At 30.1% G+C, this 17,614-nt stretch overlaps 1 protein-coding gene and 2 pseudogenes across 1 annotated transcript; all 3 read right to left on the bottom strand.

Annotated features, from left to right (window-relative positions):
* Window positions 1-2,304: 2,304 nt before the first annotated feature.
* LOC109805578 (putative UDP-rhamnose:rhamnosyltransferase 1) lies at window positions 2,305-4,070 on the bottom strand. The gene has a single exon (XM_020367760.3). The coding sequence runs from the start codon at window positions 3,899-3,901 to the stop codon at window positions 2,510-2,512; it is 1,392 nt and encodes a 463-aa protein (XP_020223349.2). The 5' UTR covers window positions 3,902-4,070; the 3' UTR covers window positions 2,305-2,509.
* A 2,428-nt stretch (window positions 4,071-6,498) lies between these two features.
* LOC109802766 (putative UDP-rhamnose:rhamnosyltransferase 1) lies at window positions 6,499-8,788 on the bottom strand (annotated as a pseudogene).
* A 2,207-nt stretch (window positions 8,789-10,995) lies between these two features.
* On the bottom strand, window positions 10,996-12,388 carry LOC109802759 (putative UDP-rhamnose:rhamnosyltransferase 1 pseudogene; annotated as a pseudogene).
* Between the last annotated feature and the right edge of the window lie 5,226 nt (window positions 12,389-17,614).

Here is a 17,614-nt window from a genome sequence, read left to right as displayed (position 1 = left end):
AAGGACATAATAATATGTATAAATGAAGAATAATTTTGATAAGTCTGTATTGTAAAGTTGAGCTACACTTCAATTTACTTTCTTAACATGATATCAGAATCTATATCTTAGAGAAGTCAGTGACGTTCAAATCTACTTTCTTTTAAGAATTTGAACCAGTGACTTTCAAGTCAGTAGACGTGATAGAACACAGTAAAATTAAGAAAAACTATTTTACGCTATTACAGTAACTGAGCAACGGAAAAACCACAACCGGATCCTCTGGTTGGTCTAATAACAAAATGATTATTGTATTGCATCGATTTTGAAAAAAAAAAATAATCATAAGGTTTATTTTGTAAACTTATTATTCTCTTTCAATTATTTGTTAGTTTATCTTTATCTGTGTAAAATAATTTAAGATGACACTTGTTATGGAATAGAGAGAGTATTTATCATAAAATCTTTCTTACTCCTTAGTCCCTCTGTTCTACAATGACTACAATCAAAGTTTTTATACATAAATTAAGCACAATAATAAATGTATCACCTTTTGTTTTTGATACAAATTTATTGAAATAACTTACTCTCTTAATAAATACTCCCTCTTGTCTTTATCATAAGATCCAAATAACTAATTCATTAAGATTAAGAAAAGTTAATTTTATTAGTTAAGATTAATAAATATAAAAAGTTTCTACTTCTTTGCAAAACTACCTCTAAATTAATGAGAAACTTAATATATATTTCCAAATTTTTTGTATAAAAAAAAAATGAGTCTAATAGTATTTGAAAAAACATAAATGAATTTCACTTTTTGAACTCAATAAATGCATTTAATACTTGGAACATAATGGATTGAGTCTTATGAAAAGAACCAAACTAATTTGAAATATGTGTCCTATAAAAATTAATAAGGACTAATGAGAATTCATTACTTTTAATTTTAGTGGTTGAATGATTTATGGAGGGACAAATTATGAAAAATAATTAATGTTATATAGAAAGTGAGAACATAATTCATTTTGAGGTATTTTTCAAATGTTAAAATTGTAGTCATTTTGGGATAGAGGGAGTAACTAATTTTCTTGATGTCTGATTTTTCTCTCCTTTTTTACATAATATTCTCCTTATTGGTGCTTCCATGGGCATCCTTTGCACATGTACTCCAAACCACCTCAAGTGTCCAATTGGTTCAAAGGAAGGGAGGAAAGGATTTTAATGGAGGGAAGGCGAAGGGAAAGAAGAGAAGAATTAGAAATTTTATTTGATTGAGAAGAGGGGTAGAATTAACTCTTTATTTGTTTGGTTCATAACGAGAGGAAAAAAATTTTAAAAATTTATTTATTTTTGTATCCTTCTAATTACAATTTAACAACATAAATAAGAATATTTTAGCTATTATATATTTGTTTTTAAAATCTCTCGTCTCCAAATCTTCCAATATCACGAAGGAACTAAAATTAGATGAAAAAGAGTTTTGTTGCCCTCTCTTCCCAAAATTGAACCAAACAAGATTTTTTTTTTTAAATCCCTCCATCCCCCCTCTACCCAAACACCATAAAATTGAATTTCTATCAATCTCTTCTGTGCTACATTAATATCTCATTGTATTTGTATACAGTCAGTTTGCATTCTGTCGTATCTTGTGTGACCACACATTTATTTTAACATTCTTATTTATGCTACTGTTACCTTTTTCTATTATCGTTCCTTTAGAGTCTATCATTCATTCCATAGAGTATAGTTAGGCATATCGCAGCACGGTGAAACTTGGCTTTGATATTGGTATTACAATAGGAACATTCACTGAATTAGATTGATCTCATTAATCTAAACCAGATTAATTGGTTTATTTTATTTCCAATATGAACCAAACCAATTATAATTGGTTCACTTATCAGATTTAATTTTTTTCAACTTGAATCAACATGATAATTCAAGCATCTATTTTTTAACTTATAAATTAATTCATCTTAAATCAATTATCCTCTGTTGAACTCGAAAACATCAAGGACAGACGTCCTTGCTCCAAATCATATAAACCCTTATTTACCACTTTCATCCTCATTTACTATAAGCATCTTCTAGAAGACCCGTAGTCAACCCATGGGATCTTTATCCCTCTAGATTCAAAAGCCCCTAACTGATTTGAGGTAAAAATCGAACATCATTGTTGTTCGCCACTTTAAACCCCTGATTTTAGAATTCTTCCTAAATCCCAACTCAATTTAAAACTTTTGTTCTGCCTTAGTTTAATCAGTTAGACAATTATCAGAACGCACAAGGAATAGAATCATAGAAACATCATCTCTAGCTACCCAGTTGAACAAGAACAGGAACAGTTTATTTAAATGATTGTTCAATACAAACCAGTTCACTAATATTTTTCACATAAATGATTGTTCGAATTGTTAAAATTGACAGTGGCAGACGGATGTTTCAGAGAGAATGTGAAAACAAGAAATATTAAAAACTAAATGACTATCAGTCCAACCCAGAATACTGTTACGAACTCTTCAACTTCATGTTAGTTTCCAGTTTCATCTTTAAGAAACTGAACAAATGCAGCTATGTAAAGATCCTGGTGCAGCTTCAAGTTTCCTACAACTGCAGCAGCTTCTCTTGTATTAATTCTGAGCTTCTTACTTTCCTCCAATACCATAGCTTGTCTAAGGGATCTGGCAATGTCATTTCCTGTGAATGACCCATCTTCATTTCTTTTCACTTCGATGGCTAATCCCTTTTCCACCAAAAACCTTGCATTAAGAGGTTGATCTATAATGAAGGGTAATACAACTAGGCTATGACCAAACTGTAAGGCTTCAATGGCTGAGCCCCAGCCAGAGTGAAACAAAGAGCCCCCGATAGATGGATGTGCCAATATTTCCTGCTGTGGTATCCATCCCATACAAACAATTCCTCTATTAGATGTCCTTCCATGAAAACCATAAGGTACAGAATCCTGATCAGTGCTTGCCCAACTTGGTTTTCTTAATGCCCATAAAAATGGCAATTGAGACTCCTCAAGTCCATAAGCTATCTCAAAAACTTGATCCTTGCTCAGCTTGCACTCACTGCCAAACCCTACAAATACAACTGATTTGGATCCTTGCTTATCAAGCCACTCAAATATATCATCACTACACCCATCAACAATTCCTCTTTCTCTTTCTGGCCTTTCTACAGGCAATAAACCAATGGGAATCACAGGCTTCCCAACAAGTTTCTGGAATAAATTCAGATATTCTCCTTCAATCTCGTTGCAGCTACGGAATAATACAGCTTTAGAGGCACCGCATACCGTGGCCATCCTTTCCCAGTCACATACCCCAGAAGCATTTACCTGGTTGACACCAGCACAAAAAGCTATTGCCTCCTGTCTTCGAAAAGCCACTGATGATGGAAATGTCACCCACTCTGGTGGTACTGTTAGACTTTCTGGATATATGGGAAATTTCCTCGTACACGGTCCAATTATTGCCATTGCAGAGGCTGAGAAAACAGAATAGAAAACTAGCCTTACCTGAAACTCTTGGGCAATGTCTTTCATCCAGTGGGGACTGAAATCACAGATTATCCAATCTGGTGACTCATTGGCCACAAATTGCTTCACAGCATGCTGCAGTTGGTCATATGCTAACTTCAAGTACTGAATTTGTTCAAATGGAATGTCTACTGTGGCCTCAGCACCTTCTGGCAAGAGCTCTTTGTCTAATGTTGGCAAAGGAAGTTGTACCAATTCAACCAAATGAGCTAAAGTTGAAGGAAGTTTGGGAAGCCTTTGAATGTTTTTGGGAGTTGATATGAAGGAGACACGAACACCAGCTTTGGCCAAGGCTATGGAAAGTTGGAAAAATGGTATCAAGTGGCCAAAGGCAGACCATGGAAACATCATTACATGAATTGCATTCATAGACATTTTCTAGGTCTATGTTCTAGCTCTACTGAAGAAGAGAATATATCAAGTTATCAACTTTAATAATTGTGGTTGGTCACGTATTGTTAAAGTGTACAGTGCTGTAGCTTTCACGGTGGACCACTTGTTAGCTGTGATCGAAAGGCATGCGAATCTAACCCGTTTCTATGGGTACCCGTCCGAACCTGTCCCGATTTAGATGAAAAAAATCTGTGTTTTATCGGATTCGAGTTTTCTCCGATTAATAAAATCAGGGGCGGGGCGGGGCGGGGCAGGGATGTTAATATCCTCCCGCCCCCGCCCCCTTTCTCGTCCCGTTTAATAATATAATTAAAAAATTATTTATATATATATAAATCAAAATTATAAATATTTATATGCAAAAATTTATATTATTTTACTTTATTTTATTTTATTTTAGATTCTTCATATTTATTTAAAAGAAAAAAAGAAGAAAAAAAATAGGAGCGGAGATGGGAGCGGGACGAGAAAACCTGAACCCCGCTGGGAACGAGGACGAGGACCCAGAATTTATTCCCGACGAATATCGTTTAAATTTGAAGAAGAAAGGCGAGGAATGTAAAACTCGCCCCGCCCCATTATCATGCTTAGTGATCCAAAGCAATATGGTTGCAATTGCATAACTTTTATGTATTCACACATGTGATCATTAAATGTATTTTCGTTATTTAGGAGACTCATTGTTTCAGACTACAATATTCAAGTTATCAAACTACTATTTTACATGTCATACACAAATTAAATATTTCTTATATATAATTAAAATTTAAAAGAATTTTTATATAAATAAATACTAAAATTTGATATATAATTTATTTTAAAATTTGAATAAGTATATATTTTAAATATATAAATTATATTTAATATTTATGATAAATAATTTATATTGTAATATAAAATTATTTTTTATTTATTGATAATTTGTTTTAAAATATTAAAATTTAATTTATAAATAAAAATCAAATTAAACATAAAATTGAAAGAATTTTTAAAAATATTCTTACTACAAAAAAGTCTTTAAAAATAATACCGTATTAGATAATCGTTCGTTATATCGGAGGTAATTTGAATAAATTGCATTACTCATGTATTCCACTTGAGCTTTCTTTTTCTGGTAGTATAAAGAGACTCAGTTATTATCTACTCCCTCTAATCATGAATATAAGAAAGGAGTACGTCTTATATTTTGAACTTAAATATAAATAAATTTAATTAATTTTTATCTCATTCAATAATATTATCTTTGAAATATTTTTCATTTAATTGAAGTTTTAATCACAATGACCACTTTTTATTTTTATATCAAGTTTCAATGATATCATGCAAATGAACAATTGAACATTAGGGCATATGGACTCGACTCGATGAAGTGATCATACCAAAATCCCTTTATTTCTATTATCCTTCCAAATTAGTTCCTCATAATATAATTAATAAATGGCTGATAAAGCAATAGCAATTGTACCAGCTTATTCATATAGGCTTTGTTAAGGTTAGACGAATTTTGTGTATGATTAAATTAATAACCCAAATTCGTAGGCAAAGTTTCAGAATTTCCTAAATCGATATTATCGTAAAACCTTTTCAAATCAATTTTGAAAGCCATATCACCTTTCTCACCCTTATAATTTAGAGTTATTAATTTTTTCGTATCATTTTCTTCACGAATTTCGACAATCACTTGTTATAATTTTATACATTAATTAATATTTTAATATGTACAACACAAACATATTTATTACGTATAATTAAAATTTATAATAAATTATATATATAAATAAATATTACTTTTAATATATAAATTATATTTAAAATTATATACATAAATAAATTTAAATATATAAATTATATTTTAAATTTATAATAAATAATTTATAGTAAAATAAAAATTTTATTTTTATTTTTTGATAATTTATTTTAAAATACTAACATTTAATTTAAAAATAATTATGCTAAATAAAAAATTAAATTAGATAAAAAATTTTAAAAATCTTTTCATCAAAAAAAAATAAATTCTTGTGATTATTTTGAATTAATAAGATATTTTTTTTGGTGGAATAGTAATATTATTTGTTATATAACATAGAAAGCTAAGATGTGCGTGACATGTACGTATAAGATGAACCAAATCTTAATTGAATTGAATTTTTCCATTAGAAAGTGTTGGCACATGTTCTGCACTACATCCACTAAACACTCCACCAATATGAAAAAACTTCACCTAATTCCACTAAGTAGACAAACTTTCACCATAAAACACGGTACTCTAATCAAGATATCACCTTTCCTATCCTTATATCTTTTTATAATATCACCTTTCTTATCCTTATATTTTTTTATTATAAAGGTGTTATCGACATTAAACTTTAATTTTAATTAAATAATAATATTAATGCTACTGTTTCTAAGTTGAAGAGGTATTGTTTCTATGTTTTGTATTATAAGAACTGTATTATAATAATAACATTAACAGTATGTTTCTAAATTTAAGAGGTATTGTTTCGGAGTTTTGTATCAGAAGAAAAGCTCACTAGACTCGCTACAAGCCAATTAGCAATATGAAATAAACTTTTATAATATATAAGCTACTTTGTCAAAACTAATTTTCTTTTCCAAAATCTTATATCACAAAATCTTATATTTAAATCTTATATCGAAAGAGAACATATTTCAATTTTATTTCCCTTAAAAGTACTCCTAACTTATGCATATTTAGGCAAAATTTATTTCACTAAATTTCAAATTTTTTTCCGAAAATTGCTTCTGAATTGGACTTTGGTTAAACCCAAAAAAAAAAAAAAAAAACGAGTAAAAACTAAATGACTATCAGTCCAACCAAGATTAATTTTATGAACCTTCAACTTCATGTTAATTTCCAGATTCCATCTTTAAGAAACTGAACAAATGCAGCTATGTAATGATCTTGGTGCAGCTTCAAGTTTCCTACAATTGCAGCAGCTTCTCTTGTATTAATTCTGAGCTTCTTACTTCCCCAATACCATAGCTTGTCTAAGGGATCTGGCAATGTCATTTCCTGTGAATGACCCATCTTCATTTTTTTTCACTTCGATGGCTAGATCCTTTTCCACCAAAAACCTTGCATTAAAATGTTGATCTACAATGATGGGTAATACAACTAGGCTGAGACCAAACTGCAAGGCTTCAATGGCTGAGCCCCAGCCAGAGGGAAACAAAGACCCCCCAATAGATGGATGTGCCAATATTTCCTGTTTGTGGTATCCATCCCATACAAACAATTCCTCTGTTAGATGTCCTTCCATGAAAACCATAAGGTACAGAATCCTGTCAGTGCTTGCCCAACTTGGTTTTCTTAATGCCCATAAAAATGGCAATTGAGACTCCTCAAGTCCATAAGCTATCTCATAAACTTGATCCTTTCTCAGCTTGCAGTCAATGCCAGACCCCACAAACACAACTGATTTTGATGCTTGCTCATCAAGCCACTCAAATATCGTACCACTACACCCATCAACAATTCCCCCCTCTCTCTGGCCTTTCTACAGGCAATAAACTTAACTCAATCATCCCTACACTCTCAGTATAAAATTTTTTATATTAACAATCAATCATATCTTTTAAAGTTATTTATTTTATTATTATTTTATTAAATAAGCAACTGACGTGTCTTTATTAAATGATATAATTAGTTACCAGTATAAAAAAAACTTTACACTAACTTTACACTAATAGTATATAGGTCATTAACTCACAGAATCACATGCTTACCAACTAGTTTCTGGAATGCAGTCAGATATTCTCCTTTAATCTCATAACAGCTACGAAATAATACAATTTCAGAGTAAGTGAGTACCTCGGCAAGCCTTTCCAAGTCGCTTATGCCGGAAGCATTCACCTGGTTGGCATTAGCACAAAAAGCTATTGGCTCGTGCCTTCGAAAAGCCACTGAGGATGGAAATCTCACCCACTCTGGTGGAAAGAGAATTTTCCTTGTTGGTGCTCCAAAGAATGTTATTGTAGAAGCAGAGAAAACATTAAAGAACAACAGCTTTACCTGAAACTCATGAGCAATGTCTTTCATCCAGTGGGGAACTAAAATCACAAATTATCCAATCTGGTAACTGATTTGTCACAAACTGCTTCACATCATGTTGCAGTTGGTCATGTGCCTACTTAAGTACTGAATTTGTTCAAATGGAATGTCTACTGTGGCCTCAGCACCTTCTGGCAAGAGTTCTTTGTCTAATGATGGCAAAGGAAGTTGTACCAATTCAACCAAATGAGATAAAGTTGAAGGAAGTTTGGGAAGCCTTTGAATGTTTTTGGGAGTTGATATGAAGGAGACACGAACACCAGCTTTGGCCAAGGCTGTGGAAAGTTTGAAAAATGGTATCAAGTGGCCAAAAGCAGACCATGGAAGCATAACTACGCGAATATTATTCTCAGCCATTTTCTAGCTTTTCTTGCTGCATGCATATGATCTACCTCTACCTCTTATAATTGTGGTTGGCCACGTGTTTCACTGCTAAAATGTACAGTGCTATGGCTCTCCCCATGCACCGCTTGTTATCAATGTTGTCTTTTTCCATCGAACACCCATGCTATATATAGTACCTGTACCAAATAATCTTTGGACAAACCAAGTTAAAAACAAACTAGATATTAAATTAAAAAAATAATAAATTAGAGCTTTCAGCTATGTCAGGAACTAGCATCCCACCCTGTGATTTTCTAATACTTATGTTTTTTGTTGAATATTTTTTAAAGTTTATAAATACATTTTTATATTTTTATTTAACATTTTCTAGTGTATGTATATCTTATATTTTAATGTTATTTGATTATCTGCATATTTTTTCATTTATGTCAAGTGTTTTAGTGAAAAAAAATATATAGTTTTTTTATTATATTATTGAAAGATTTGTGTGAATGAACCTACATACTCTGCAACTCAAGGAATTAGTGTTTGATTCTCAATCAAAGGATACCCTGACAACAACAGCAACAAAAAGTTAATCTTAAATTAAAAAAAATTAATATCTCACTAATATTATTTTCCGTTAAAACATATCTTTGTGTGAATATGATAAATAGTTTTAAACAGTTGACAAACTTGGAAAAATCTTTGTTGTTTGATATCATTAATAGCTTCTTTATCAACAACTTGATTGCTCATTCATGCAAACTTTCCGGACAGCATTAACCGTAACATGATATATGAACCTCAACTCTGCATGAATCCGCCACAATTCCAGCAAAATATATACAGAAAAGTAATGTAGATCGTCTTTAGCGGTTGTATCTTCCATGTTGCTTATGTTTAAGCAACCGTTTCATATATATTTTTTTTGGCCATTGGAGATAGTAATTCTCTCTCGGTTGCTTTAGCTTAAGATTTGTTCTTTATATAAGATATGGTTCCTTACAATTAAAAAATAATTTTATTTCAAATTTACCTCAACCAACCAACCCAAAATCATAAAAAATAAAAGTAATAGAGAAGACGGAAACAGAATAACAATGTAACTTTTAAACAATAAACAAAAATTAACAGATCCATAATCAATAGAACCAAGGTCCAAACTGAGATCATTTTGGGAACACAAAAATATCATCATCTTGTCAACATGAAAATTGGATCTGTACTGATGGGGAGGAGGACTTGGTTTGCAGGTAAGAGTGAAACCAGATCATACGGCCTGGATCAGACTTTCTTGTTTAATTAGCAATAGAACTCTTTTAAAGGTGTAACCTAATCTACATAAAAATCTAACTTGACTTAACAAATTTGTTCAAGAGTTAATACTTTGTAATAATTTAATATTAAGATAAAAGTAAAAATAAATATATTAAATTATAAAAATAAAGTCTAATATAAACATATTTTTAAAGTTTAATAAGATATTCATAATGATAATTTATTTAAAAAAGTATTTTATAATAATATTTTTAAATTGAATATAAATTTATCTTTCAATAAACTTTCAAATTCCACTTTTTATATTATTTAATATTTAAAAATATAAATAAATATATAATTTTAATATTTTATAACAAATTTGATATAATAATAATTTTATTTATTTAAATAAGTCGGTTTAATAAACATTTTAAATAACTTAGAGTTTAGCATTTTTTTTATGTAAACTTGACCAAACCTGTTAAGCAGCCTAACTTGTTTCTACTTTCTACCCAGGGGTAGATGCAGACGCAAGTGAGAGTGACAAGAGTGGATGGCGGGTGAAAGGGAAATTGTTACTCGGACTTCGTTGCTATGGTGAACCGACAACATATATTAAAAAAGGTAACTGGTTCAAAAATTTTAAAATAAATTTAAATCGGCAACAATTGTTTTATATAAATTAATTAAAATAATTCATTAATATTTAAACTCATACAAAATTAAATGCAAATAAAAAAATATAAAAGTGTGAGTATTTAAAGGTTGCCAAAAATTTAACCATCAGAGCAAAAAAGAAAAGTAATAAATTGCTTATACATTGTTTAACTATGATATATGTCAATGTGAAACACAAAGAAGTATAATATGATATGTAATTAAAATATTTGGGTTAACTTGTTCTTATCAGGAAGGTGCTCACCATTTTAGTATGAAATCGTTGCAATGTTTGAATATTTTGGAAACTTAATGATGTGCCAAACATGCTTGTGACCCAAACTTAATAATCAGCCAATAATGTATCTTCCATGATGCTTGTGTTTAAGCAATTGTTTCCGAGTAGTTAGTACGTATCAAAGCATTTAAGACCAAGTGATAGAGAGTTAAGATCCACGTAAAATGAACATAGTAGAAGAAAAGCTCACCCATTACTAGCCAATTCAATAATTCGTTTGCATAAATGGTTGTTCAACTGGTTAAAACAAAACAAATGTTGCCTTTATAGCCTTACAAGACAATAAACAGAAGCAGAACCAGAGGCATATTTTGCATGGCCTAGGTCGTGGCGATTAGTTGATAAGAGAAACCCTATCTCCTATCTTCACATCCCTAAAAAACATGACCCTTTATAAACCCGAAAGACGAGTAAAAACTTAGTGACTATCAGTCCAAAAAAAATTCTGCAAACTCTACAACTTCATGTTTGTTTCCAGATTCCATCCTTAAGAAACTGAACAAATGCAGCTATGTAATGATCCTGGTGTAGCTTCAAGTTTCCTACAATTGAAGCAGCTTCTCTTGTATTCATTTCGAGCTTCTTACTTTCCTCCAATACCATAGCTTGTCTAAGGGATGTGGCAATGTCATTTCCAGTGAATGACCCATCTTCATTTTTTTTCACTTCGATGGCTAGACCCTTTTCCACCAAAAACCTTGCATTAAGATGTTGATCTAAAATGATGGGTAATACAACTAGGCTGAGACCAAACTGCAAGGCTTCAATGGCTGAGCCCCAGCCAGAGTGAAACAAAGACCCCCCAATAGATGGATGTGCCAATATTTCCTGTTGTGGTATCCATCCCATACAAACAATTCCTCTGTTAGATATCCTTTCCTTAAAACCGACAGGTACAGAATCCTGATCAGTGCTTGCCCAACTTGGTTTTCTTAATGACCAAAAAAATGGCAATTGAGACTCCTCAAGTCCATAAGCTATCTCAAAAACTTGATCCTTGCTCAGCTTGCACTCACTGCCAAACCCCACAAATACAACTGATTTGGATGCTTGCTTATCAAGCCACTCAAATATATCACCACTACACTCATCAATTCCTCTCTCTCTCTGCCCCTTCTATGGGCAATAAACCTATGGGAATCACAGGCTTCCCAACTAGTTTTTGGAATGCATTCAGATATTCTCCTTCAATCTCATAGCAGCTGCGAAATAATGCAGCTTCAGAGGAAATGAATACCTTGGCAAGCCTTTCCAAGTCACTTATCCCTGAAGCATTTTTTTGGTTGGCATCAGCACAAAAAGCTATTGCCTCGTGTCTTCGAAAAGCCACTGATGATGGAAATGTCACGCACTCAGGTGGTACTATTAGACTGTCTGGAGATATGGGAACTTTCCTTGTACTTGGTCCGAGGGTTGTCATTGAAGAAGCAGAGAAAACAGAATAGTATATTAACTTTACCTTAAACTCTTGGGCAATGTCTGGGATCCAGTGGAGACTAAAATCACAAATTATCCAATCTGGTAACTTATTGGCCACAAATTGCTTCACGTAATGTTGCATTTGGTCATATGCCAACTTCAAGTACTGAATTTTTTCAAATGGAATGTCTAGTGTGGCCTCAGCACCTTCTGGCAAGAGATCTTTATCCAATGATGGGAAAGAAAGTTGCACCAAATCAACCAAATGAGCCAAAGTTGAAGGGAGTGTGGGAAGCCTTTGAATGTTTTTTGGAGTTGATATGAAGGAGACACGAACACCAGCTTTGGCTAAGGCTATGGAAAGTTTGAAAAATGGTATTAAGTGACCAAAGGCAGACCATGGAAGCATCACTACATGAATTGTACTCTCGGCCATTTTCTAGGTTTGCTTGCTGCATATGCTCTACGAAACAGGAGAATATATCAACCCTAACCATATTTTTATATCAACCCTGTCTGTTATATATAACAATAAGAACTGACAGATGCGTGAAATAAAGAGTAACCCGAGTGTGGATGCAAGTAGTGTGTGCGTGAAAACGGGAGCGTATTAAGAGAGAATTCATCTGGCATGAAACCCAACTCATTCATTCTTGTAAACAAGAACACAGCCTCTTCATTCATTTCATCAAACATGTTCCTACTTGGCATTCAATCCAACACATAATCTTTTTCTAAGCGTTCTTCAGATCCACCCAATAAAGGGATCATATTCATAGTCCCACTCCCACTCATTCTGATACAATCAAAGTATTGTTTATTTTGTTTGATTTAATTCTAGCAAGATACCAATGCAAATAACTGAACCCTCAATTTTCAGAATCTGAACTGACTCATTAGTGAAGAGCTGGGAATATGGTAGTAGACAGACAATACAGCACATAGTGCTTTTGTTTTGAAGTGGAGTGTGCAAAAATTCAAAGCATAATTTTGAAAAAAATTGAACCAATTTATTATGTAAAAAGGGTTTTTTGTAGGGCCCGATTGTCCACCTTTTGCACCACCATAGTATGATATTGTCCGCTTTGGGCCCAAGCCCGCACGGTTTTGTTTTTGGGCTCCTTCCCAAAAGGCCTCATACTATGTGGAATGGTGGACACTTATAAACTAGCCAATGTTCCTTCATTTTACCGATGTGGGACTTGGGATGAATCCCAACATTTTTAACTGATTCGCGATTCAATAATGTGGAATTGAATGCAAGGTTATTTTTAAATCAAAATAGATAGGTAGTTAAAAAATAACGCTTAAATATATTTTAATTCTTTGTAAACATGACTCCATCATATTTTAGTTCTTACCATTGACTGAAGTTAGTCTAATATTAATACGAGTAAGAGTAAGAAAATAAAATATATTAATTCAGATAATTAATATAACAAAAATATTTCAATGTAATATCATTACAATATTTTTAGGCGCACTATTTAATTAAGTATTTATTTATTATTTATATACATAAGATAATTACATATATTCTACTTTTATAATTTTCTTAGTTTTTACTATTTAATATTTAATATATTATGAATAATTTTTTATTGTTCTTACTTTTCATTTCATTAAATTAATATTAATATTATTTTTAAAATATTATAATATACTTAGACACTAATAATACAATTTTAATATTATTTTTACATTTTGACAAAATAGTTTTAATTTATTCTAATATAATTTAATTTTTAATAGCCCACTACTAATTATTCTGCTTCCAAAGATAAAAGTAACATAATAAAATTAAATTATAAGGGTCCAATTAAATTATATACATTTTAAAATAAATTAGTGAATTGAAAAGTAAGAATACTATTAAAATAAAAAAATTAATGTTCATAATATATTAAAATTAATTATATAGAAGTAAATTACCTTATTAATATAAAATAATAAATATATTATTTAATTGAATTATGCACTTAAAAAATAATTTAAAAATGTTAAGTAAAATTATTGTTTATTATCTTAATCATCTTAGATTTATTTATTTTGTTAGTCATGTGTGCACTAAACTAAATAAAATTAATAATAAATACTAAAAAAGAACACTAAAGAAATGTAGATGATCTTAAAAATGTAATGTACATGCTAAATATTTATTATATGTAACTAAAATTTATAATAAAATAATGTATACAAATAAATATTATGTTTGAATATATAAATTATATTTAAAATTTGTAAAAATAGATACTTTTAAATATATAAATTATATTTTATATGTATGATATATAATTTATATTTTTATACAATATTATTTTATTCATTGATAATTAATTTAAAATATTAAAATTTAAATAATAAATAATTATGATAAATAAAAATCAAATTAGTTAAGAAGTTAAAAAAATCTCTAAAAACCCTCTTATTGAAGAAAAACCCCTAAAAATGCTCTCATGCAAAATAGAAATTTGTGTTTAATATATAGGATTTAATTTTGATAAATATTTTTTTTGCTAATTGACAAAAAAAGGTATATAAAATACACATCTCAATAAGTAAAAAAGAAAAATTATTGAAAATATTCAATTAAAAATATAATAAAAAATAATATATAACATAAAATTAGTTAGATTTAGAAGAAACTAGTAAGCAACCCATGCCTATTAGTGTTTTCTTTTTCTCATTACTTGTGAAATAAGTATTGCATAAACAATTCTATATTAAACTAGAATAGGATAATAAGATGGAAATATGTACAAAGGAAAAAAATATACAATGTAAATTTTTTATTAGACACAAATAAAATTAATTTAATTGGTTATTATACCTTCGATCAAAAATATTTTATTGAAAATTACCTAATATCATACAAAATGTAAGTACTATACTTTATGAAATTAGATAAATGAGTTGTATAAGTTTATTAAAAAATAATTAAAACTAGTCTAACATAGATAGTGTTCTATTTTTCAAAACTATTTTAAAAATTAAACTATGAAAATATGTATAAAAAATTAAGAGAAATAAAACCGTTATAAATAATAATTGAACTTTCAACAACAAAAAAAATTCATTCTTTTAGATATGCATTTTTGTTACATATAACACAAATCACTTATATAAAATTACATAAGAGATAAGTAATTTATTTGAATAGTTAATATGTATAATATTATAAAGCTTATATAAAAATGTTTATTTGACGGACGTGATATCAATATAATAACAAGATAAAATAAATGTATATATGTATAAATTTTTTTAAAAAATTGATATTTAATTTTGTAGTCATGGAATTAAAGTTTGACTTGACTTATTTTTAATATAGGTTGTTTTTAGACCTTTGAGTATGCATTAGTTGAAACTTTATATATTTATACATGTGTCTCTATTTCTCCCTATATATATATATAGAGAGAGAGAGAGAGAGATAAGGGACCCACTTACTATAAGAAGTTTACTTAAACTTATTCAACTTATTAACTCATGTTCTACATCAAATTAAAAGTTATTAATGCATAAATCAAGTTTGCAAATTTTTATAAAATTTGAAAAATATTTGATACCTCGTTTCATTAATTTAAATTGATAGATAATTTATATATATATATATATATATATATATATATATATATATATATATATGAGAATCCATTTACTCTAAGAACAAGTCTACTTAGACTTATTTCATCCCATAACTTATGTTCTACGTCAAATTTTAATGATCTAACTGTTGAATTAAAAGTTTTTAATACATAAATCAAATTTGCATAGTTCTAATATACATACACACACACACACACACACACACACACACACACACACACACACACACACACACATATATATATATATATATATATATATATATATATATATATATTAGAATAAGTCTACCTAGACTTACTACACTCAATGACTCATGTTTTATATCAAATTTCAACAATTCAATCATTGAATTAAAAATTATTAATACATAGATCAAGTCTGCAAAGTTTTCAAAAATTTTAAAACTTTGTACATTTGATAGATACATTAAGAAATTTTAATTCAACTGTTGAATCATTAAAATTTAATATAGAATACGAGTTATTGAATGAAGTAAGTCTAAATAAACTTAGACTTAGAATAAGTAAATCTCTCCTCTCATATATATATATATATATATATATATATATATATATATATATATAAATAAAAACAAGAAATAAAAGATATATTATTTATGAATGAAATATATTAAGATGAACATTAATAAATGATAAAATAAAATAATAGACTATAATAAATAAAAATAAGAGTTTAAATAAGTTTGGATCGAAGGAAATGCTTCACTGAACTGATATATTAATTTGTAATACACTCTTGCTTACTATATAACAATCATCGGGTCGTGAAGAAAAAATTTCCAAATAAAAGGACACTATGATAGATCATGGGCCAAGGGCCTAGTGACCAAAGCTATGGCTAGAAGAATACAGGAAGAGTTGGACCATGTAAAGACTAGTGGGCTTGTCAAGCCCAAGGTAATCTTTACTTGGAATGCTCTATCATGAAGAGAAGGCCTAGTTCTACTTGTTTATATTGTACAGTTTATACATAGTCTTTTGTATAGGTTATTTTTGCCTTTGTATTTGTGAGGCACTTTGCTTGCTTTTCCTAGTGTTTGTATATTGTTTTTGAGGTAGGTTACTTGGAGAGTTTAACTCCATTTAACCTCCCTAATTGATACATTCATTTTGTATTTTTTCAGTAGGAAAAAGGGGGTGACATTTAGCAAGCTAGGGAGTGTGCTTAGAAATTGGGCCTGAGTTGGGCCTAAGCAAAATTTTGCATATTGGACTCAATTTGCTCCTAATTTTTCATAGATTTGATTTAGCTAGGTCTCATCATCATATGATGAACCTAACTAAACCAAATCAAGAATTTTCAAATCAAATCATGGAGCATTTTTGGTTCAAGGCCGCCTAGCTCATCCTTTCTCTCTTGGCCGAAATTTCTAAGTAACTTTCTTGAGTTTTGAAGCTTGTCTTGCAAGCTTCTAAACTCAAGCAAGGTAAGCTTACCTTACCATGGTTCTTAAGTGAACCATGGTCAAGGTTAGCTTCTCTTGCAAGCTTCCTAAACCGTAGGAGTTAAGTTCACCTTACCATGGTTCCTAATGAACCATGGTTAAGGATAGCTTCTCCTACAAGCTACCTTTCCCTATATATTTGTAACTCCTACCTTTGTAATCACTTTTGAACAATTTAGAGAATGAAAATCAGATTTTCTCTCTTAATCAAGAGTCTCCAAAACCGTGAGAAATTTTCTCTCTAAGTTTCTAGCAAAGTTCTTCAAACTTTGCTTGGTTCCTCAAGCTCCTTCACAAGATTAAGGAGTGGCCGAATCTCCTTCAAAGACTTCTCCTCCTTTGGAGCTTCTTCAAAGGAGAATTCAGAGATCTCAAGGTTCCAACCTCAAGAAGCATCTCGGTCCAAGCATGGAACTAGTGGAGAACATCAATTCTCTTCACCTAGCTCCATCACACTGTTTCACAATATATTTACTAATAAAAAATAATTCTTAAAGAAAGTGATAATTTGGTGTAATCTGTATAGTGTAGTATCGTAATGTTCTGTGTGTTGTTCTCTGAACACAACCATATACATTTAGATAT

Source organism: Cajanus cajan, chromosome 3 (genome assembly GCF_000230855.2).
Source record: "Cajanus cajan strain Asha chromosome 3, NIPB_CcT2T_4, whole genome shotgun sequence".
NCBI classification, from domain to species: domain Eukaryota; kingdom Viridiplantae; phylum Streptophyta; class Magnoliopsida; order Fabales; family Fabaceae; genus Cajanus; species Cajanus cajan.
This window is presented reverse-complemented; position numbering and strand designations above follow the sequence as displayed.